We start from the raw sequence: 26,433 nt of genomic DNA on the forward strand, positions 1-26,433 counted from the left end.
AGAGCGAATTTGCGTGCGCGAAAGTATGTGTGAAGGGGAGGTGCCACGCGTGGCAATATGTTTAGTGGCAATATAGTTAGAGTCCACTGTATTAGTAGCCGAGAAATGATTTGTGTGTGTGAAAGTACATGTAAAAGAAAAGTGCCTCGCGTGGCAATATATTTAGTGGCAATATTGTTAGAGTCCACTGTACTAGTAGCCGAGAAATAATCACCAGACGTAAGTAGAAAGCTGAAAGTATACTAACCAGATAAGAAAACGAATTTGTGTGCGCGAAAGTATGTGTGGAAAGGAAGTGCCTCGCGTGGTGTTCCGTCGTAGACCGAAACGACGGTTATACAGTCAGACGATACCGTTACTTTTTATTATTTTATTCCTTTTTTTTTTTCAGTCAATTTATATATTTTGCAAGACCGACCCTTTGCAATTTTAATTTCGTTAACACAAAGAGAATAATAGACAAAAGAAGCGAACATTTGGTCTGCAGTCCGCCACATGCGCTCGGTAACCTGGGACCCATCCGCGCCGGGCCTTACCGGGGCGCGCTGACTCGCAGACAATATAATCATAAAACCCTACCGTTGAGAGACTCGAAAATTCGTCGCGGTCAACTCGCACCGCGACCACGTGCGCGATATTTTCCTGACGTCCGCTTCGCCCTGAAGGAGAGGTATTCCACCTCCGCGTCGCGTGAAAAACCCGAGAAATTTGCCTTCCCCTTCAGGGCATCACCAATAAGGAGGCGAGTTTTGGTCACGCCTTCATCAAACTTTGAGGAAGCGCGACGTCACACGAAACTCGAACAGACAGTCGAAAAGATACACACAGTCGAAAAGATACACACGGTCGAAAAGATACACACAGTCGAAAAGATACATACAGTCGAAAAGATACAGTCAGTCGAAAACATTCAATAAAAAACACTCGTTCGCAAACACTCGTTCGCAAAACATACTCGTCACGACTAGAGTCACACGGACTCAATTCATTCGCATTAACTCGCAATCGAACAATCATTCGACAACATTCGCATCACGATTCGCCAGCTCCAACGGTCGAGCAATTATTCGTTTTTCTCACTAAGAAATTGAAACAGTTGCCTAAAATTAATTTGGCGGGCAACAGTTCGCAACCGGACGCGTACCACGACGGTCGAGCCTGGAATTTACAACTCCAGGCGGATTCGAAAGAGAAATCCACGCGGACGGACGCGACACGTGGCAATATGTTTAGTGGCAATATAGTTAGAGTCCACTGTACTAGTAGCCGAGAAATAATCATCAAACGTAAGTAGAAAACTGAAAGTATACTAACCAGATAGGAAAACGAATTTGTGTGCGCGAAAGTACGTGTAAAAAAAAAGTGCCTCGCGTGGCAATATGTTTAGTGGCAATATAGTTAGAGTCCACTGTACTAGTAGCCGAGAAATGATCGTCAGACGTAAATAGAAAGCTGAAAGTATACTAACCAGGTACCACATCTGTGACCACCTCTCGTCGTTGAGGATAGTCTGAAGATTGGACGGACCGCGTTTGATTAGATCCCGTTTCGTTCGTGACTTTACTCGCTGCTGTTCAGCTCGACGCACCCTTCGGTCCTGTGTTAGCCTCTCGTGTATACCGAGGTGCGGTTCCACGGACCTCTTTACCACCGACGTGTGCACCATGTGGTACCAGTCGTCGACTATCTGCAACAAAGAACGATCTCGTGTTAATGCATTTGTCCTGTAACCGTGGACGTCTGGTGTGTAGTTTCGTGCCAGCAGGAACAAACGAATTTTAGCAAGGAGTTGTCGTTACCGATATGGCAACGGCTGCCTTCCGAGGAGCATAATTCGCTCTTCACGCGTCGGACATTCCAAGGCGTGGACTGCGTAATCCACGAGGAGAACGCGGTCTTGTATTTCTAATTGGTAGAACAATATGACAGAAGCTGAGAGCTGAATTACAGGTATAATTCTGTTGAATCGCCGTGAAATTACGCGAGCTGGAGAAATTTAGCTCTTCGAGCCTCTGATGTCCTGTCGACTTTATTAGAAGGAAATGATTCCTTATTTTAGAGGGACGTTATTCATACCACCTTCCAATCGTGAAATTACTAAAAATAAAACGTAATTGAACTAAAATAATAGTTTGACACATTTTATACAAAAATTGTATTTTTTATTTTAAAATCCTGTGCTTCAAAGTGTTAAAGAACACATCCCACAACTCTAAATCTTTTCTTTTAAGAAACTCCGCGTAAGGATGTTACACCATCGAACCAAGAATTTCAGACGGAAACTTCGCGCATTTCACAAGGCTTTTTCATTAGGAACGAAGGATTCATCATTTCCGAATCGAAGGGGGGGGAGCATGCGTGGCTCGTAAAACAAGATTATTTGATGCACAAGTTTGTTCCTCGGTATGGCAATACACAAAAGCGAAAATGTACGGCGAATAGCAATGATAAATGCGAGAAGTTGGTAACAGCTGTTAGAGGCAAGCTTCTTACTGTTTCTTTCCCCATGAGAAATTGCACTGCAATTTTTTCTCCCCAAGTCGCCTGTTTTCGGTCCCGCGAGTACGTTCTTGTGTTTTACAGTTTCATCGACCGGTATAAAACAGGATGTATTTGAAAAACGTGTCAGGAGAGCGTATCATTTTAAGAATGGAACATAAATATTTACGTTCACTCGACTCCAATTTCGAAGATAAAAATACGCATAATTTCGTTTGACTAAACATTTAAATTACGAATTATCCGAATTAAATTTTGACATCGTAGACCAGAGAGACATAAATTTGTAAATTCAATTTTTCCTTTCTCCAGACATAAAATTTTACGATAATTTATACTACCCCTGGGGACGCGTTTTCCATGGTAGGTACGACTGTGTACGTGATCACGGCGGATTCGTTCATTCGTTCGTGCACGAATTGTTTTGCAGTACGAGTTCGAAGAGATAACCCGCGTTTACGTCGGAACCGCCGCAAAAACACGGCTCCGGGAACAATAAAATTCGTCCGCGTCGGTGCTTTTTCCTATTTGTTTGGTGATTTTAATATCAGGCGGCGGGAAATTAAATCAGAGCTGGCACTTACCGACAAAAAAATACAAACAGACCGGGAATAGTTACAGTAGGTAATAAAGAATGACATTTCACAAAAATGAGATTCCGGAAAACATCTTTTATGATTTTGTCTTTGATTTATTTGAATAATACTTTGATTCCTAGAAAAATACTGTATAGAATTATTCATAGGGAAGCAACATACATGCTGTGAAGAAGGTGATTCAATATGCAAAAATCAGTAAAAGTGAAATTTTTATACATAGGGCATTGTTTTAGAGAAAATCGGATTTATAAATTTGGCCAGGTATAATTAGCATTCTGCTTACTATTTTCTCTCTATACTAACGATAAATATTGATGACAATTAGACTGTGGATGTAATGCATTTATAGCCTATGAGGCGCTGTGAAATACAATAGGACAAAACTTTCATCAGATACAACGGGGTTTCTATTTTACTCTTAATCCAATAAGGTATTTAGGAGAAGAAGGAAATTTCTACTTCTGCTCTTGTCTGTATGAATCATTTTATAAAATGCTATTTTGCATAAAAATCCGCAGTCTAATGATAACACAGTTTTGTTTGTCTTTTATTGATATAGTTTGCATGAAGTTATTTTGGAATCTAAACAACTCCGTATCTGTATGAATAAATAAAAATTGTCATTTAATAATAAAGGATAGCAAAGTATAGGGTAACATTAATTTGTATAATTATTAGAAAAAATAAATTCATAAAAGAAGAATTAAGACATTTATGATTCAACTTAATAAATAAATAGTAACAATTTATTCTGGAAATCTGCAAGGTGTAGCTCACATCTCAGTCCATGGTGAGCTATTTCTACTTATATTAATATTTATAAACATTGCCAATGGTGTTATATTATTCTGCATCCACAGTAATGTAGTAGAAACTACTACAATACATATACATATGTAGTGAGACCAATACCATACAGACAGTACCGTATTACGATCTCCGTTCAGTGCAAGTAGAAACAGGGGATAATAGGTAAACTCAGTACAGAGTAAACCTCGTTTCTATATTCTATTGTTCTACCTTGTGAACTTACCTTTTCATTAGGTGTAGTAATAAGTAACCCACTATGGTCACATGCAGTACTTCTTGTCAAAGAAAGCCTATGATGTTTTGAGTGATATCTGACCTTGTTCTACAATTTTCGCCGTTATTTACAAAGAAGAAAAGGGTAGAAAGATGTCATAAATTTAAACAGTGTTACCGGTTTATGAAACGGAAACAATGAATTGGTAAACGAAATATATAAAATGAACTTTTTTCGTGTAACAAATCCTGAACTAATCAGGGATCAGGACAAGCTAAACACGTTTTCCCCCTCATCATTCTCCGTCCAGCCTCGCTACTTTCCCACATTTTTGTCGCCATGCTTTTAGTCGTGCTTTTTGCTGGGCAAGAGCAGGGCGATTTCATCATTCGAAGATCATGTTCCATCGATTTGAACCTCGGCGTTTCTATCTTGTCCACGAAACCGCGGTCTCGTCTGACTTCCTCTACCATTGGTAAGCAGGGATCCAAACTGTTCTTCGACTTATAAATCTTCAGTCGAACCGAATACTTCTGTCCCTTCCACTCGCCAGTACCTTTATTAGTATCGATTCTTTGCCTCGTTACAGGGGTAATTCGTGGTATCTCCATAGGTTTTACGGGCACCTCGGGCAATCGACAGTCAGCATGCTGCCACATTTTCTTGACAGCAGGACACTTGGTCAAACGATACTTCAACGAGGACACGTTGGGCCTGCAATCGCTAACATCATCAATTTGGAATGATCCCCTCGGCCTCCAATAAGAACTGCCACCGAGTACCGCGAAAGTTGCTTGACTTCTGCTTTCTTCGACTGTTTTCGTTCTCTTCGGTAGCTGGAAACTTTGCTTGCTTTTATCATCGAAACAAACGACGCATGAATTCTCCGATGATTCCTTCTTCCATTCGCTGCTAGACCCAGAGCGGTTAAATTCAGGTTTGGATTTGACTAGCGTCAGTCGAGTCTTCTGCGGATGTTGTATCAATTCTGGCACGACATACTTTGTTGAAGATGGCTGTTGATTTGGTTTTGGTGTAGATTCGCCTGACTTCTGATGAGGAATGAACATCGTTGGATATCTGACACAGGTCTTAGTACTTGGCTGTTGCTTCTGGGACCAGTGTCGTGGACTTGGCGGTAATGATTCAGATCCACATTGATCGTTTCTTAGATCTGACATTGACTTACCCACTGAACATTTTGAAGATTCGGAAAGATTCTTTTTCTGGGCTCCGAATGCCTTGCAGTTACGTATACTAGATATAAGTTTCTCTGTTGCCGAGGTACATGTTTTTAGAATGGCAGAATCTGATTTACATTCTGCAGGCAGTGTCTTCTTTTGAGTCTTGAAACCGAACATTTTAACTATTTTGTCTCGAAAAGATTGTGATTGCGGCTTAAACGAGCATGTGTTGGGTTTTTTACATTGGGGTGGTTTTCTGACATTACTTGCTGTGGGCAAACATTGCTGATGATTAGATGAACAATTTTCATTATTCATATTTATCGATGCTTTATGGGTAGTGCATGGTGTCGATTGTTGTTTTTCAGAATAGCATTCTTGTTGTTTTGAGGGCATTGGTAAATCGTTAGACTGTGTAGGCTGATGTCGGTTAGCTTCACATAGTGTAGGTTGACTTTGCTGACAAAGACGTTCCTCTTCCTTCAAATCTGCACCTTTGGTAAGTTGATGTTGCTGTTCAGAATGCAATTTTTGTTCCTCTGAATGTCTTGGTGATGCACTACAGCTATCTTCTCCGCCTGGATGTTGTTGTTGTTTTTGCTGATCGGAGTGGAATACCTGTTGATTTGAAGGTGTCGATGATTTACTGTAATTCGATTCTACAGACTGATACTGCTGCTTAGTGGTATGTTCGTGGTGCGTTAATGTCTTTGATGATTCATTGTAGTTGTATTGTACAGGCTGACGGTGGGGTTGCTGTGATACGCATTTGTGTTGCTTTGAAGACTTCAGTGATTCATTAGAACTTTGTTGGGCAGATCCATAATGCTCTGTAAAAGGACAACATTGTTTTTGCTTAGATTTATATGTCTGTTGATTTGAAGATTTCAGTGATTCACTAGAATTTTGTTGCGAAGATTCATGTTGCTGTTGATAGGCACAGCGTTGTTGTCCTTTAGATTGCATCCGTTGACGATGCCGTCGCTGAAAATGGTTCTCTGGTTGCGTCCAAGATTCTTGACTATAATCGTATTGTGACGTTTTATTTTTTTCTGGATCAGAACAGTCCTGTTTCTTCGAACACTCCTGCGATTCTCTGCATTTGCGGTTTGGAGGCTCACGGTGTTGCTTCGTGGAACAACAATCCTGTTGTTTCGAACACTTTGACGATTTATTATTACACGATGATTGTCGACTGCAATGCCGCATTTGTGTGTTCAAATACAGTGGACAAATTCCCTTGTTCAAGTGAAAATATTTAACGTTCCAGTCCTGTAAACAATTTTGATTGCTACTTATACGTGGTTGCTGCCAACATTTTGCATCATCACTCGACACTTTCATATATTTTAAATAATTAGATGTTGAATATTGTTCCAATTCATCGAAACTTCTTTTAGCTGATACTTGCAAATTTACATGATCACTAAGTACTTTACGATCGAAATCGTAATTCGAAAACTGCCTACTTGGTGTCCTGTTCATTATATTTATAACCAAAGTTGACTTCAAAGGTCGACCCAAAGCTTTCATCTCGGGAAATTCTTGTTTTACGAACAGATCCGTCTCTTGCGATCCACCTTCTCAACGTGAAAATAACTGCGAATGGAAATTCTTTCATGGAACGACCTTCTCCCGTATATTGTTAAACTTCACTCGTAGCTCTTTACTCTTTCGTGACGCCTGACTCGATTTTGGTGGCACCTATCACGAAGACAGAGTTGTATTTATACCTGAAATGTATCTCTTCCAAGCGAAGTGTTACTGAAACTCAATTTGCGAGAGTCAAGTTGAGTTACAACTGGTGGAGTCTTTCAACGAACTGGAAAATTACGGAGTACTGAAGGATGTACCAAAACATGACACTCATGGAAGTCAAACGTGGTATGGCTTTGCTCGAAACTTTTTGAAATTTATAATTAAATCATGAATATTTATGTTGACTTACATATTCAGAGAGAAAGTTGCAACCATGATAATTAAACAAAAATATACTCTTTAGAAAACATTTTAGTACGTTAAGAATACAATTAAAACTAAAAGTCTTTATGTTTTCGTAATTCAATAAGCCAGTCGATCTCATTATATTAGGCGACCGATCATATTCGTTACTGATTTTTTTATTTTGTCCCGCATTTTTTTCTATCTATAAGTTGCTGAGACTTTTACCTACTTCGAAGGAGCTTTAATTAAACTTTATTCATGTTTTCCACTTCGCTCATTTTCATCTCTTATAGATGCATAGAATCTGTAGTCTGTTCATTACCCAACATAATACCGTAAACTTTGATTTATTCAAATACTTCAACATATCATTTTTTATTAAATAAACGAGGTAGCAGAGATGGTGGTAAAGAACAATTAGCAATAACTATACATGGATGTACATAGCAATAGATCTTTTGTGCCTTGAAAAAGTTTAAATGTTTTTTTTAAATCACCTACAGAATTACTGTTAAACCAAACTGTTTTTAATTGTGATTATTAAAAACTAGTTTTTTAAAAAAATCTCCACTCTAACGCTATAATACAAGAATGTATTTTTATGATGCATAGCTTTACCTTTCACAATACAAACGAGAAAATGTCCTGCAACGATTCGTCGATGCAAACAAAGACGAAAGCGTTGCATTTTTCGTTTCTTCTTATTCACATTTTTTCTTTTGCAATTTATCTTTTAGATGGAACACATGTTCCTTCCTCAAACAATTCGTGGGATGGATTTCTTTTCTTCTTGTCTCTGAGGTTAATTGTTCGATTAATTTTTACAATATTATGTTTCTTGAGCAGTGATTGTTAAACTTGATATTTACGGAGCTTTAATATTATGTAAGATTAATACATCAAATAATGAAATATCGTAGTAGCATAATGATTTCGAGTGTGAAAAGGGTTTTCAAAAATGATCACCAGAATTTGGATTTTGGATTCGGTAGAACGTGAATTAGGTTGCATAAGATTTGCTTCTGATTTCAGTTTGAAGAAAACCGATTTAAAGAAGGTGATTCTATATATGTTATAAATACAGGTCAAAGTAACAGAACAAATATTTCTTGCTTTTGTAACACATTAAAGTCGTGAAATGTCTAATAAGCATCGCTTTTATGTAGATTAAGATTATCTTTGATCTTGTTTCCGATAAATACAACAACATGAATCCCGACAGCCATTCAAAGTGATACTCTGCAAAACCCATGTAATAACTCGATTAACCTAAAATATAGTTGCACAAAAATTTTACTGTGCTTTCTTGAAATGTGAACAAACATGTACAAAAAACTACAAGTTCCTTGGTCCATTAATTCTTAGTTCTAAAAATCGCTTAAAAATGACACAGCTGCGAGTGGAAATACGCCCTTGATTAATGATGAATCGGATAATTTGTTAAATTTACAGAACAAAGAACACAGAGTTACATCGTCGATAAGTGTTTCCGAACTACCCGTTTCACATGCTCGCAACGGTTCGCCTCTTCGGCGTCAATGGATCGGACGCTTTAATTGTATCCTAAATGGATTACGTGTATTTCGCCGGTGGTGCAGAGCTCATACGCGAACAGTTAAATTCAGGAACAGGAACTTACGGCGCCATAGGACATTCCGGAATCCAATCCTAAATTGCTTTAGTTCCGCGGGGGAAGGATGGAGAGCTCATCTTCGATATGTAGCTCTTGGCATACGCAGACAGTAGACACTGATCGATCTGATTCATCACCCGGAGTCCAGGCTTACACGGTTGCCGCCCGGCCCGGCGTTACTCTATCGCGAAACCATTCCCCGATAAATTCCGCTTTGCGAGTCGGCGACGACACGAGTCGAACGGCACACGTAAATTAGATTTACGTTGGTATTCATCATTGAGACTTATTAGCGGATTCGACCGGAATAAAATGGAAGAAATTGCTTTTTGGATCGATTCGTATGGATTCGATTTTGGATTTCGATGAACACAACAGGGGATCGTGGGATTGGATGGAATTGGACATTATTCGATGGTTGTTCGAACAGAAACTAGAAATAGATCGTGATTATTTATGAATAATTTTATATTTAGATAGAAATTTGGTCGAATACATGAATGAATGAAGCTATAATAGTCTGGGAACTCCTGAATATCACGTCAAGTTACAGTAATTTCTCGATGAGTGCGACGTACTCGGGTCCATTTCGAAGCATTCATGGCAAGGCATTCAAGGGGTTTTCAGCCACTCATGTATTTTGTCCGAAGCCAAGCCTCTGCTTAACTTCTGTTTACTCTGTTTTGATTGGTTCCACAGGGGGATAACACCGTTGCTCGTGTTGCATTCATCGAGGAATCACTATATTCTGTTGTTAATGGACCGATCGAAATTTTTTTATGTCATATAGTATGGTTTGAAGAGACCTTTAAAATAAATATAATACACTTTTTTATGAGTCCATTTTTTTCGAAAATTTCCAGATCACTTTCGATATTTTATAGATATACCTATAATTTTTTTATACCCATTTTTAAGCAGATTCCAAAGCGACTACGGCAAACATAAAATAATTCTTCCTCATCTGAGTTTGAAAGCTTCGAAAAAAAATAAACAGATAAAAAATTTACTATATCAACTTAAATGCCTCTTGAACCATATTGTGAGACACAAAAAAAATTCGATTGATTCATTAACAACAAAATAAGGTAAAATGATGACATAATAACTGAAATATTAACAGTTTCGTTAACAATAACGGTATTGTTATATTAAAAAGCTCTTTCATTGGCTCGTAGTCCTCAGCGTTCCACCAATGAATGTGTGCGACGGCATCAATTAGCCTTTAGATTTATTCGTCGCCGTCGAATAACAAATATCGTACAAAATCTCGTTTTCTCTCAAATCTGATTCAACTGATGCTACAAATTTATTCATGACTTCACTTGGAATTAGGGGAAAATTGGTCATACATTATCTCATTGGGAATTGGCAAACGATTTCAATTTTTTGGCAGGAACTGCGGAAGAGTTGGAACTTCTGATTCGTGAATAGAGAAAATCATTCTAATTCTCTGTCGTGGGAATAATTCAAAAATGTTCTGCACCATCGAAAGCACAGAAGAATATTTATTTTGTTCAATACAACGAAACGATTAAGAATCCTGATTTGCTTCGTTAGAACTTCTCCATAGGCCTGGGCTGTGGCGTACAGAACTTCAAATAAAAATAAAGAGAAATATAGTCCAAATTCAGATTGATCTGACTGTGCCTTTGACCGCTAGTGTGAAGCTGGCGTTAATAAGTAAAATGACAGGTGACTTCGACCTTGACAACATTTGTGACCTTCAGGATTTTTCAGTTATCAAATGTTATTTGTTAAAAAGTTATTAAAAGAACAATGGTACCCTTTCCTTGAAGTGTCTTTAACCAACTCAGAATGACTTTTTTTCTTGAATTGTCTCTAACCAACTCAAAAGCATTATACTGATCACTAGACTGCGGATTTTTATGCAAAATGAAATTTTTTTAAAGTTATTTTTGGAGACGATAGCAAAAGTAGGAATTTCTATCTTCTCTTAAATATCTTATTAGGTTCAGAATAAAGTAGAAAACACATTGCATCAGACGAAAGTTTTTTCTCTATTGTATTACCAAAGCCCTATTGGCAATAAATGCATAAAATCCGCAGTCCACTGATCAAAGTTGGTTAGAGAAATTTTCTTGATAACTTTTTTACAAACGGCGACCCCCAACTAAAACCTTTACAACACTCCTCAGAGCGATGACCTTGACAACATATTGAAAAATCACTGAAATCAGAAGTAGCTCCCTTATTATAATTATTTACAATATACCGAATTTCGTATTTTTTGTGACTATAAACAGCTGGTCGTATGCATTTCCTTCCAAATGGAAGACACACAGGAAGCTGTCCCTGATCAGTTTGATTTTTCATTCGCTGGAATTGTTATTTGGCTCAACGTGCGGCGCATCATTTATCGGTTGATCGATTACGACATCGATGGCACCGTACCAAGACCGATTCATTAGGGACAGTCTTGTGCTAGCTTATGCGATCTGGAAAGTCATGTGTAAGCGGTGATTGCTGAATTTGCAATGGACCGCATGAAGCCATGCGCTTCGCCCGTTTCGCCCTCCTCCACGAACTTCGAAAGGGTGTCGGAAACTTCGGGTCCCGTGTTTGCGTGAGGCACTGCAAACTGTTTACCAGAGATATGACTCGCGACACATATGATCGATGACTCATCGTTCGCGATGCAGATGATGTACGAGGCGAGGGGACTCGCCTCGAGCGCAGTTTCATGAATTTTATGAATTCTAAGAGATCCCGAAATAGTTTCAATCGAGTGGATTTTTCATCGCCGTGTATCGTGTGTATAATTACAAAACGATACAGTGAATCCTCGATGAATGCGACACGAGTAACGGCGTTATTCCCAACACTGGAGGGGTCACTTTCTGGAATCGATTAAAACAGAATAAACAGAAACTAAGCAGAGGCTCTGCTTCGAATAAAAATGAAATTTATGAGTGGCTGAAAACCCTTTGAATGCCTTGAGACATTATTGTATCTCCTGTTCGACGGGGCCGGCTTAGAATTCGTTCTGAACGAGTGTTTCACGCGTATCGATTGATCTTGATTTCGATAGGGCTAATTGATTAGGAACAGCCGTACGATTATACCATTTGTGGGTCCGGATACCGACACTGATTATTTGCTTCCACGTTCTATTTCCGTGATTACGAGAACTGCACAGAGATTAGAGTGAGTTCTTCGTTTATGCACGGGCAATCGTCGGTGATACAGTGCTTTGAAGCGATCTACGCATACCCTTGATTTGCTTCAGGATATCTGAACGAATTGAATTAATTTCTGACACTGTACGCCGAGATTACGAACACTATCAGATGCAGTACGGTTCATAAGTGCTAAGACACCTGGTCTGTATGAAGAAAGTGTGATGTTTCGTAGAAATTTTATATTTTAGGCCATGTTTATTTTATACGATAGTAGCATAAGCGTTGTCCATCGAGCTTTAATATCCCCTGAATAATATTCATTCCTATCGTTTGTTAATGGAACGCAACAGATGAGGTTCGCTTGCAAGCCATCGAGTTTCTACAGTCCACCATTTATTCGTGTTGGTTATTTCTTATTTGGACAAACAATGAAAAGTAACCGTACCGACACAAAAAATATATTTACTGGTTTTACTTTACATTATAAAGATACAATGTATTAATGAACAATTGACGGAGAAAAAGAAAAATGTGTACACTTCAGTGTTACGCACTGAACTCTATACTATCTGGAATGCGCACTACGGGTATAAGAAAACGGCCTGTCCTGTAGAAGGAGAACGACTGAACGGGTATCTGTGTCTTATTCTTACTACATGTCACTGTGAAATATAATCGCATCAACAGAAGTTTACGTTTACACGGTTTATTCGGCAAGAGTTCCTTTTTCTTCATTGAGCGTGAATATGTATATGGACATGTATATGTTTAGAGATTTAATTTTATTTGAAAGTTGAACATAGATAAATGTAATGTACTTTCTTTATTCTAGCATTTTTTTTACATGAAATTATTATATAAATGAAGTATTAAAGTCGAGTCTTATACCAGCTAGACCTAAGTTTACAACAGGGTAGTACCGCATTAACACTTTGACTGCCACAGTGAAAATGGCCGTACGTAGCCAGACATAATTTACCTAGCTTTTTATGGCATAAATCGTCGAAAATATATGCATGTAGTTGATAGAGGCTGTTGGTCTTGTTTTAAATTATACTACGATCTTAATTTTACGGAACAATTTTATAACGATATTTAAATAATTCAGGTTTATTGCAATGTACGTGTCACCCATATTTGGGTAACGTGGCAGTCGAAGTGTTAATAAAGGATGCAGATACCATTTTCATGACATCTCTCTTGGGCCGGATTTGGTCGTCTCTGCAGTGCGCATTCCAGGTAGTGTAGAGTTCAGTGGTGTTACGTAATTGTGATTAGTGGCACCTGCTCCAAAACCTCATTAACAGGTGTCGTTACTAATGTACAGTCGTTCCGACTTTACCGATCAGATTGCCTTTGACTAATATCACAGACAAGATAAAATAATAGACCTAACATGCGATGTAATTTTCTGTCCCATGTTTTGGGGCCGTCAGAAGTCCCCGTACCACTTTAGTATTCCATTCCTTCCTAACGAAACCAGGACAATAATGTATCGCTATATGCAATTACAGGTGTGTCCTGTGGCATCACGACCTCAAACGTAGGTCCTAAAATCGGAAACTTTTATGTGATGTGCGTTCGGAACAGCGTGATTTTCGTGGGACATCAAGTCCCATAAGATGTTAGGTCTATTCTTATATCTCGTCCGTGCTAATATCCAACAATCCCACACTGTTTATCCACGAGATAATAATCCATTCTTTTCCCATTTTCACAACACGAATAGACAGACTCTATACCGATTTCCCTGAATTCGGATGAACGGTGGTCCATCGTTCGTGGAAATTCTAACCCAGATCACTGTCAAGCCCTCTCCCCCTAACCGAGGTTACCCATTCTAGATGGTGCGTTACCACATTCACGGGGCCAATCGATCATAATGTCGGGGTGAGCTGCATCGAATATGATTTACTAGGAAGAGAGCTCTTCGCGGGGCTTATGCGATTTACGGTTCCGTGCGAAAGCATTGATTGGCGGATTCTGAATTGGAGCGCGCGAGGACCAGCTGAAATTGTGGGAAGGTCACGAAGGGATAATGGTAACGGTGATGGGTCCGTCGTGGCCGAGGCTACGCGACAGGACGGCTGGTAATTCCATAAAGTGGATCCCGGGGTGAATTCAGGGGAAAATTGAATCCTCGACGGGGGCGAAAGAAATTAGCGGGCGGGCCCGCCTCCGAAGAAAATCGGTAATGCTCTCAAAGGCGGGTAAAAGCTTCGTGGGGGGGGGGGGTTTTTTCCCCCTACGCGGGTCCTCGAAAGGATGTTGAATCACGCGCGAACTAAGGTACGGATGGAGGGACGCTTAATAAAACATACAGCCCATTTCGGTATGAAGATCGGTTTAAGGCGGAGACGAGGAAAGTTTAGAAGAGAGTTATGCCGAGAAGAGTCGCCCCGGGTAGGGATAGTAATGGTAAGATAATAAAATTTCAATAAAATTAGTTTTCGCTAACTGATTCGAAACTGGGCCCGGTTGATTGCGTTAGAAGTTGACGAGTAGTTTTCTGATGGAAAACTAACATTGCGACCGTAGGGGCGGGAGGGGGCCGGAAAAAATTGTAATTTAACGGGATCCCGTCGATCCCGTAATTGCAATTCAAGTTTAAATTGTTTGGTATCGCGTTGTTTTCTTTCAGGGAAAGGGGGTGTTATTCTGAGCTGTAATTGTTATGTGCAGATATTCATTTCGGTATTCCAGAATGCAATTATTTATATAGAGAATGCGATCAATTTTTGGTATGTTAAGCGGCACACAAAGGATTTTATAGCATAATAATTTCCCTGTAAAGGCATTAGTATAATAAGGTGACGTGATATAAATAAATTTGTACGCTCTTAAACAGTAATTTTAGTCATCTAGAAGTGTATTCTAGTTTGAAATACACTAAACTAAAAATAAACAGTGTACATTTATAATAATTCTGCATATGTAAGTACGAAACGAAAAATGAAATTTATTGAAAATAATATTTTGAAATGTTATTTTTACAACTGATATGGAGAAATGTTATTAATAATATTAAGTACATGTAAAAATTTAATATCCTTTCGTGCATTAATAATAGTGGAATATTTGTACAATCAGATTTTATTGTGATGTATGGATCTAGAATCCCTAGCTTGATTAGCTTTCTCAACTGTATTTCCAGTTTCTCAATTCACTTTCATTACGAAGATACAGAAATCATTCAAGTGCTGTCTATTAAGTTCTACTAGTGAGGTTAATTTTGATATTATACTTGCTGCAAGGCTGTCTAATTTTCAAGATAGATGTAACTCTAACAATATAATAGAAATATTTCATCATTATTATCAGTATAAGGAACATAAAAAAAAACTTTCAAGTTCATTATCTATACATTTTTCTAAACATACACCTACTTTTCAGTAGATGCGAATTTTATTTAAAAATAAAAATAAAAGTATATCAAAAATAGAAATTTAATTAACCTACTACTCGTTCCTACTTAATAATTGACTTAGAAAATATTTGTTCGAAATAAACCAGGCCAATTTAAACCATGAAAGATCCAAAGAATATTTCCACCGGTGCGTCAAAATATATCATTTGAAGCGTACGAAGCACCGTTCACTATCACTAATGGTTTACAACTGCGAGCCAAAGCTCTCGAATAATTGCAACAATATTTTACCACCGTCCCGTTTACAAGTTTTGGTGAATCCATTCAACGGTAGCCGATGATAAACACGCCCTAATCCGACGCTCTCATGTTTCGATCAAGCGTAATCCGTCAGTCGGGTTCTGACAGCGGACAGGGCGAAACGTTTGTGGTTCCACGTGTACCCCGAACTTTTTGAAATTTTATTTTTTGTCGATGTATTTTTATTTGGAATTTATACATCGGTGAGACATCGCGCAGGTGAATAATGATGCAACCGGTGACCACGATAATGCTCAAGTACGCGTACTTCAAGCCCAGGCACAAATTCGGGAAGCAATGCCGCTTCGAGTATTCGCCGCCTGTCGGCGTGGAAGAGATCTGGCCGCATCAGGAGGATTCTGAAAACTACATCGTTAAGACATTTATCGATCGTCAAGTCCAGTTATCCTCACAATTCGGTGCCCATACAGTGAGTAACGGGTAACAATGCGATAAAATAACCTCAAAGTTTCTGTCACTTTTATCGGGTTTCCGATCAATCTGCTCGATTCATGCACGTTCTTGCTCTTGGACACCAATAAATGATTGAATCTATCATTTTGTTTATTATTTTTGTTTACTTAGGGGTCTGTGTTGAATCTGCAGCAGTGTTAGTCCCATTGTCCTTTACAGAATAGAGTAGTTGGTACCAATCAGGGATTTTTACATTTGATATCGGGGTATATATACACTTTTCGACTGAATAGCAATTTCTTCTGTATTGATCTCGAACCGATTTGCAATGATATTTGTTAATTCGTATTAAGTCGCATTTTACTTCAATTGTATCGGGAAAAAACCCTCAATAATAGACCAAAAATATTTTTAAAATCATTTGCCATAAAATATAAGAATTTGCATTTTTATTTTTAAGGGAAATGTGAATTTTTATATAACATATCAAGAATTTATGAATTATATATCATTTTATAAAATTCAGAAACACGATGGAATACTTCAGATTTCATACATTTTACTACTAGACTGCTTTTAGAAATGACAATTGTATATTAAAAAAAGCAACTAGTTGTACGTTAATAAAACCAGACAAATTGATGCTTATATGTTTTTTAATACAAACGCTAAAATGTTGACTGACATGACTACTTTCAATATATTATCGAAATTTGTCTAATATTAAAAACATCTAAATTTACTAGGATATTCCTTCTTATATAAAACTCTATCATTTAAAAGCAACTAAAATATCGACTAATTTTAACTAAATATAACTAAATTCTCAATACGAATAAAATGAACATAAAGTTCATCGATCTATTCCATCATCTTATGCATAGTCACGTATGCCATAAACGCGTAACTGCTTATTCCTATTTGCCATTTTTTTCAGGTGCAAACGGACAGAAAAATTATAAAGGATGCAGGAGTACTACACAAAGAAGGCGGATGGCCGAAAGAAATCCATCCAAGGGACGGCGAAACCGTATACAGATTTCGTCGACGCGTGGAGAAAGACGCCAGTTATGTATCAACTATGAGGAACCTTTTACCGGTGAGGTTTCCTTCTGTAATTCTATGCACCGAAAATATTGTTACACGAAAGAATAGTACGAGTATATTCGTGATACATACTTCACCGTATTCACACACAGTGTTCTATGTGTAGTTGATGGAGAATAACGTGTGTCAAAACAACGCGGTGAATATCCATCAAAATTTTTTCGACGACATGATTCCAACGCCGCTCGTAAAACAGTACGATATGAGGTATATCTCTCGTTACTTCATAATTCCATTAGTATTTATAACGATGTTTGAATAATTTTAACTTGATCCGTTTAACTCAATTTAATTGAAATGATGGTAAGGAATACAATATTAGATGTGTGTAAAAGTAAGAGCCGTTTTTCTACGGAATTTTTTATTGAACAATTGCTACAACATCTACTATTAGAAATAGTTCCCGCCATTTTCTATAACTTTCTATCACTCTTTTGGCAGAAGGTGAATACTCTATCGATAAAATCACATAAAGACACAATAGCCACTATACATGGGCAATCCTTGTGAATTTCTTTCTTGACTTTCTTTTTTGTACATCTATTTACCAATGTTTTATAAATGTTTAATATACCGCCATTTTTAAGATTTCATTCTTACATGGTTGACAAAACTGCGTTCGTCTTATACGGCCGCCATTGTTTTTGCATTCACCTAATATTCGAAAACAGTGTTAAGTGCTACTAATACCAGCAGAGTTTATACTAAAATGTATTGCAAATGAGGACCACAGGGAAAAACACGATAAGACATATTTTCCGTTATTTATAAAGGCGCAATTTTAGAGTTCAAGACGCCTCCAACCTATACCATATTACCAAAACTATGTTTTCATTTGATTTACAAATTAATCGCCATCTTGAGCATTTCCAAAATATTGATTGCACATAACGTTAGTTATGCCCTTAGTGTTTTTTTGGTTACAAAACTTCGTGAACTTATCATCTTTTCAAATAATCACTAAGCACTCCTTAGAACAGTCTTAAATTGTCATTTAACTTATTAAATTGTTTCTCCAAAATTGAGTGTTTCGTGAATTTATCAAATTAATCTCCTATTAAATCCTTAAACTGAATTTGCAATATTAACTTTTTCGTGGACCAACCACCTAACTTTCCTATCTCACTTGGACTTGCCATGTTATTTTCCTGTACCCCTATCTTTAAAAGGCTCGTATCTTCAGACCTGACAGGTTGTTCCTCTGCTGAACTATGTCATACTAAACAATTCTCTTTCAATTTCCACATGACATCAGAAAATCAACAAAACTGAACTTATCATGTTCTCCCATGTGGTCTTCAAATGAACACACAGAAGGTTAGAGTTGTTAAGTAGCTTTTACAAACGACCTCATATTTTAGCCTCACTGTATTACCACAGCTTTGTCCCCAGATTGATGTCACACAGTATATACTCCGAGTACTTGAAACATCAAAGAATTCCACGACATTCGATTCGGTTTTATTGGATTTACCCCCTCCCCGAACCCTCCCAATCCCCAACTACGTCCTTCAGTTCTTTCTTTTCACTTAGGATTTGGAACTCGTACCAAGATCCACAGGAGATCGTGAGACCAATCAGGAGTCTCTCGTGGTCACCGAACGGCTCGAATCGATTGGCCGCCGCGTACGCCTTCACGGAATTCGAAGAGCATTCGACCGACGTGAATCCGTACTCCTACGTATGGGACGTCGGTACTCGAAGTACTCCTTACGTTATTCGGGGGCCGAAGCGCGTTTAATCGACGTCACTTGTCGCCGCCACCTCGAAACTGGACGGATGGCATCCAATCGATCCGATTCCGCGGATGCGTGGAAACGCACGACTAACCGAAAATTTCGGGTCAAATACTATTGAATACTACCTCTTTTTTTTTATTTTGTCTTTCGCCGGGAATGGGTTCGAATTCCGGAAGCTTTTCGCCGCGCATATTTCCAGACAAAGTCGTACATTCTTGCAAGGAAACGTTTAAAATTCCCTGAATTGAACGAAATCTAAATGCATATGGCATTGTAAAATATTTTTCGTTTTATACTGTACTTCGGTTCTTATTTTATTCGACCCACCAGTCAATTTTTCTGTTTATTTTAAACATTGAGGAGATGGTCCAAACACAGGCTAGAAAAATCCTCGATGAGTATTCGAAGATTCCTCGGCACTGAACATTAAATATTTTATAAACTAATGGCCATATACAGATAAAACAAATATCATTGGCTTCAGAATTTCAAGCTTTATCACTGTGCTAAACCTCATTAAAAAGTTAGCATTATACCTGAGAACCTCTCCCCGTCAAGGCCAACGAGTCTTCGAACACTCATCGAGCATTTACTGTATAGGATCATGATCTTACGATAGTAGGATGCTACAAAAGTATTACACGAATCTCACCTTTGTAAGGTGTATACTAATTTTTTACTCTCACCGTATGTATACGTTTAGTTCTATAATTTAGGCCTGATTCTCAAAGGTACAATGAACATTATTGTGAATAAATATTCACGAGAAAATTTCCCAATAAAAATGAGGATATACTAGCAATCAATTGTGATTAATACTTATAAATATATTAGGTCCAACGTGTAACCAATAAGTAATCCACTATATCTAGTCAATTCAATATTTTGTTTCTAGGAAATTAGAAACCTATGGTCACTTCAGTTATATTTGTTCTCAGCCTTCGAAGCTCTGTACCACTTTTAATAATAAAGAGGGCAGACAGATTTTTAAATTTAAACTATCACGAGTTTATTAAAAAACGAATAGTGGATTGGGGCACACAATATATTAAATAAATAAATTCTTTTCTGATTTGAATACATTCGTCCCTGAATAGGTTAATCTGGTACGTCTTGTGACTTTTGTTACAGAAATAACAATTTCGCTTTTGCAGGTAATGCTATACAACCAATGATCGCATTGAAATCATCTTCACCGATGCTGGCGGTTAAGTTTAATCCTCGAGACCTATCAATGCTGATCAGTGGTCATATGTCCGGTCAAGTGTGCTGCTGGGACATACGAATGGGCGGTACACCGGTGCACACGTCGCATATTTTCCTGAGTCATGGGTATGTACTTCCTATTCTATGTAAATTTAAGGTTTGGAGACTAAGAATAGTAAGTGGGAGACTATAAGAAGATTTACTAGCAGTAAATGTAATTAAATTGTTTTTAATTTTAGTAGCAGCCCCTCTAAATAAATTACATACTGAATAATGTTATGAATATCCAAAATAGGAAATTACATTTTATATTTAAAATTCTACACAGACTATTTTTTATCTGACACATAAAAAAAGATTCTGGAATAAGTTCTATTGGACAGTTTAGCTCAACTGTCTGGAACAGTTAAAATTATTTCTTACATCATATTTCAGGCAATTTATGTTCAGATATAGACGTTAGAATGTTTGAAAGGATGATTTAATATACGTTTAAAAAATGGGTCTTGCTAAAACTGTCCAACCTATCGGTTTAATAATTTAATTTTTTTTAAAAACGGTAGAACCGAGTGCTTTCAGTAACTTTAAAAAAAAAAGTATTCAGACTAAATTAGTTTAAACGGTGAAATGTGATAGCTAGTTATCTATCTTTGTAGCAGTGCGACTGATACTGGCCACCGCGAACTCTGTGGAAATTTTACAGTACTATAGGGCGTATTTGAAATTCCTGGACTGGTGCTACATATTTTATCAAATAACGAGGTTGAATTTCAAACTTCATTAAACGAAATTTATGCGTCTGTTTCAACAAAATTGAGGGGTAGATAACGTTGTGTCTCGCGAAATGTGAAAATCGGAAAATAGTCACTTGCTTCTGTAATGTTTTCGATGCCGCGTGTAATATTTATATCACAAATTCCTCGCTACAAACACGAAAGTTATATTTATACAAAAATTAATACAAAGTCAACATAAATGGTACCGTTTCATTTCATAGACATACACGGTTTGGCTCAGAAGCTTCTAAAGCTGAATTATAGTTATATTCTTTCGCAGGACATTGTACGTTGTTATTAATCATTCGGAACAATTTCTTCTGAGACAAAGTACCTGACAGGCAACACCTATGCAAATATTAGAAAGATTTGAAATAATCATAGTTTGTTAGTAAAAGAAGCGAAAATAAGTGCTTTTGAATGTCCAAAAGTACATATGCCTCTCTATCGTCATTTTTTTTACTGTCGAAGAAGAAACGATTCTTAGAGAACTTAATCAGAAAATTACAGTAACGAAACTGTAGGAATCCTTTCAAGACTAAAATATTGCAAAGATTGATGGTACTGCTGTTTTCACCAAAAACCTAAAATATAGCAAAAACGATTTCCTGATACCTCCATTAAAGTGTCGTACAAATCTGTAAAGTTTCACACAAATCGGAATTTGCGAGTTACCGTACTTCCCTTGTAAGTAAAGAAACGATCTAGTTTCAGAAGCACTTGTTCAGTTTTCAAATTCTCTTCGAAATTCAACAATAATATCATTCTTTCTTTCTGTCTTCCATCTGAAGAGCTCCAGCGACCCGAGCCCTTTGGACCTCATCCAAGGCCAACACCGAGTTCTTCTCCGCGTCCTCCAATGGCACTATCATGTGGTGGGACACCAGGTTCATGAAGAGGCCGACTCACATTCTCGTGATGGACATGTATGACCCGAGAAGAATGGACAGGTTCAAGGCGATTGGCGTGACGGCGCTTAATTTCGAGCCAACGATGAGCAACAAATTTTTGGTTGGCTTGGTAAACGGAATGGCCATCAACGTCAACAGGAAGAACGTCACACCCGAGGAACAATTTGCCATGAAGTTCGAGTGCTACACTGGCCCTGTACACTCTCTGGACAGAAACCCTTTCGCGCCGAAGAGTTTCTTAACGATAGGCGATTGGTCCGCTAAAGTCTGGTCGGATGACACCAGAGAGGGCAGTCTACTGAGTACAAGGTAGGACGTTCATTCACTTTTCAATAGTTATTGATGAATCTTCATCTATCTCGGAACTGTTTACACTAATAAGTGATCATAGACTAGGTAACCCGAAAATTCCAATATTTTTAAAACCTTGCAAGTTGTAGGGGATATCAGTAGAAGTATTAGGCAATTTTCTTTCGCTATCTTTTAGTTCTTCAGGGTGAAAACACTCCTTAAAGGTGTAGTTTGGAAACAATAGTTGAATGGACTTTTATTCTCTATAAAACGTGGAAATGAGAATTTGATAAAATCGTTTAAATAAATAAAGAAACAAATTTTTAACACAAGGGTTTAAAAAAAATCAACTTTTGTGTTACTTAAGTTCCTTTGTTAATGGAATATAAACTATTTTTGGATTGGAGTATTGATACATTGGAGCGTTTATTGTAATAGTTGAGACTGGTTGAGCAGAATAACTTTTGAATAATTCAATTTTTGGAATCATCAAACGATAATTGTATTTTCAAATGATTACTTGTAACGTATTGTTCATTATACAGTATTAAGAAAAATTTAATTATCTTACTGCAGTTTTATCCGGCTTCATTGTTGCCTTTTCGAGTTAAAATAAGTTTCGAAAAATTTCAAATTTTTATTGAATATTCTTCAAAGCGTGTTTTTAATTTGTCAACCAGTGTCAGTTTAATTGGTGTTGGACAGTTGAACTGAAAATCCTTCAGATCATTTAGAACTTAAAGTGAGCATTTGAAGAGATTACAAATTCTTATTCAGGATGTATCAATATTCCAAAAAATCTAAAAATACAAATATCGATTTTATTTTCAATTGTGAAAGAAGTTCACAGGTTCGCTTGTTACCTTTGTAAAACCTTCAACAGTCCTATTGAATTTTGCGTGTAGAGAGCAGGATGTGTGTCTAACTGGCGGCTGTTGGAGCAAATCTAGGGGCTCGATATTTTTCACCATAAACAAAAAAGGTTTACTGGAAGCGTACGATATTCTGGCGGGCATGCGAAAGCCGTTGACATCGATTCAGGTTTACAGTGGCAAATTGACCGCGATCAGCACCCACGACGAGGGTGACTTGCTCGCAGTTGGAGGCGCTAATGGGACAATCTATGTATTGGAGTGTTTAGAGGGTCTCACTGCGTTCAGCAGAGAAGACAAAATGTTTTTAAATAACGTAAGTATCCACGGTCGATCTGTATTTATCTAAAAGCTGAATAATTTTTTGTTCACTAATCAGGAATTCCTTTGTACGTTTTTTTTTAGTTACTTTTATTATTTTTACAATGACATTTTAAGGGCATATCGTTACTTAGTGTTGCAAAGTTCTCGTGAAAACAAAGTATTAAAGAGATCTTAATACAAAGTATTTGAAACACTGATATAAAAATTGATATCTGAATTGACAAATTACTTCAAATACTTTATTATAGATATTTTGCAAATAAACTCACCACATTTAACAAGAATAAATAAGTTGTTCTAAAATAAATTTTTCTTTACATTATTGCTAAAACAATTTACATTACTAACAAACATTATTTGGGAAATTAATTATTCAACTACAAGATAATGTATAATCAGAAACAGTTAAATGATGACGACTGGTTTGTTCAATGAGTTTGACAAAATCATATTAAAATAATTCTATTGAAATAATATTAAATAGAATTAAATTCCTTATCACACTGTACGAGACATAGATTTCTTTTCATGTTTTTATCACAGAAATAATTTATGAGGGATCAAACCAAATCGCTAAAAAAATCTTATACGAATAATTGTGCAACGGTATATTTCAGCAGACGAATTTATAATAAATGAAATTTAACAGTAACTCATTACCTCAAGGAATAGTTTCATTAGAGTAAAATAACGTTCATATTAAATAATTTTACCAAAACTTTCAATTTCACCATGATTCGCTCCGTTGCATCTGTTATAAATGCGTAACATCTGCAATCTACTTATTAAGTAAAGACCGAAGCCGCTTATCCGCATTAATAAAGCCGCCCGGTGCTTCCATCGTCGAATTCGCTGTCTCTCGTTTCGCAAAATTAATTCACTCGCGACGAATTTAACCGAAGCACTTCGAAGGTGTGAATCCCTGGCTTTTAGAGAGGTGAACTGGATTCGTCGAGTATTCTCAGAATATTCAACGCGCTCTTTCGTTCTTCGCAGTACCTGGATGGTTGCAACAGATTCGAGAAAGTGCTGGACAATCGGTTGAAGGAAATACGGTTGCATTATAACACCATCGAGTTGGAGAAGGACGAGCCCAAGTCGAAGACGAGAATTAAAAAAAAAGACACCGCCAAGGAAAAGAAAAAAGTGGCGAATGCTACGCAAAAGGAGAAGGTCGAGAAGAAAAAATTGAAGAAACCGAGAATGAGAAGGAAGGAGAGCTTCACGATAGAGTCCGAACTCATGGCAGCGCAAAAACTGTACTTCCAGTTGGTAGAAGAGGTGAAACAAACAAAATTTTTATTCGAATATCGTCAATTGTGTCGAAACAATCATTCGTTAAGGCGCGTCTCTACTGCGACATCAACTACACCGTTATGAAGTTGTAACTACACGATGCCATTTAAAAAAAAAACTTCGATGACCTTGAAATAACCTTGAAGAAGATCATCAACCAACAGATTTCTTTACACCTTTGCTCCCTTGAACGATACAACTTCTGTCTTTTAGACATATTCTCCAATCTTCAATCCCAACAGAGATACTTAGGTGTTCTGTTTCTTTGACTAACCGTGTACAGTAAATCCTCGATAAGTGTTCGAAGGCTCCTCCACACTGACAAGGAGAAGTACCTAAGTGTAACGCTGACTTTTACATGATGCTTAGCACAGTGATAGAGCTTAGAATTTTGAAGCCAATGATATTTTTTTCACCCTCGTATGGCCATTAATTTATGAAATATTTAATGTTCAGTACCGAGGAGCCATCGAGCACTCATCGAGCATTTACTGTACATGGCATAAGTATGAATATTCACAGTCTACATTCATGACATTTCAATTTATCATTGCCCATTACCGATGAACCTCGCGTCTCTTTCAAACAGCAAATGGCGAAAATAGAGGATATAGATCCAGAGGACACATTAGCAGCTCAATCATTGCTAAACCTACGAGTAGTGACGAAACCCGACGACGTAGAAGTCGAATCGGAGCAAGAAGACCCGAAGAGGGAGCGTAGTCAACGGTCGACTAAATTCCGAAGGAGAACAACGAGGAAGAAAGGTGCCTCGAAAATTTACGAATCGGACCTCGCGATCGAACCCATCATGGAGGCCGATCAAGGATCGCAAAAAGGGAAGGGGACGAGACGTCGATCGTTCCTGAAGAGTTGCCCAATGGAAGTCTGCAAGCCGGATATTTGTTGCAAGGACGTAATAGGTAAGAAGACTGTTCCCCGGGTTGACTGTTGCGGAAAATCGCGTTTTATTCGATGAAATGCAATTTCCTCTCGTGCCTGCTTCCGCCATTTTTTTTCCCCTCTCTTTTGAATCGCGACACACTTCAACGCGAAAATGTCCGAGCCACGAATCGGGAGTTTGAAATTATTCGAGCTTCGACGATTCATTTCCCATAATCAGTAACGATTGCAGGCACTTCTGGGTAATCTTTTAAAGGGAACAGATCCAGTTTGAAGAATTTTATTTTTTTTTTCTTCGCGCGCGACTGAAGTTATATAATTACTTCGTGGATTTTCTTCGCACGGGTTCTGCGGGGGGAATTATTTCCGAAGAAATCAGAGACGTCGTGGGAATTAGTTTCGTTTCGTCTTTGGGTAAAGTTAAAAATGGAGAGTGGAGGTAAATATTGGTATACAGACGAACTTGGAAATTACAGAAAATCCATGTTCCCTTCTTTTCGAGTGATGGACGTGCAGCCAGTTTCAAATCGATAATAAGACTAGTTCTCTTATCAGAAAATACTGCACGCTGAAATATTCCCGAATGAAATTTGTTGAGACTTTTCAGACGATACTGTAAACTAAACTAAATCAAGAAAATTTCAAAGTCTGAAAACCTTATACAAGAATTCAAAATTAGAAGCTGCATACATGTCGAAGTCCTATTTTTACAGACTGATTTACAAACATTGGAATTAAGTTTAAGTTAATATCATGGACAAAATAATCTGTTAGATGGACAGTAAAAAAACGAAACCCGTTAAACCTTAGGAAAAACGTTCGATTCAGCTTTTATCAATCGCATGTTTCACGAGTGAACGAACTTCGCAGCGGGATGGCTATCATTCACGGAAAACAGAAC

General features: G+C 37.6%; 1 protein-coding gene across 2 annotated transcripts in view; it reads right to left on the bottom strand.

The window, feature by feature from the left end:
• LOC107194154 (furin-like protease 1) overlaps positions 1-26,433 on the bottom strand; it is a 306,619-nt gene that overhangs the window by 51,527 nt on the left and 228,659 nt on the right. For both annotated transcript variants that reach the window (XM_015583723.1, XM_015583722.1), the window contains exon 2: positions 1,469-1,687. In XM_015583723.1, coding sequence (XP_015439209.1) covers positions 1,469-1,687 — 219 coding nt within the window. The remainder of the gene's footprint in view (positions 1-1,468; positions 1,688-26,433) is intronic.

This window comes from Dufourea novaeangliae, unplaced genomic scaffold (genome assembly GCF_001272555.1).
Source record: "Dufourea novaeangliae isolate 0120121106 unplaced genomic scaffold, ASM127255v1 scaffold21, whole genome shotgun sequence".
Classification (NCBI taxonomy): domain Eukaryota; kingdom Metazoa; phylum Arthropoda; class Insecta; order Hymenoptera; family Halictidae; genus Dufourea; species Dufourea novaeangliae.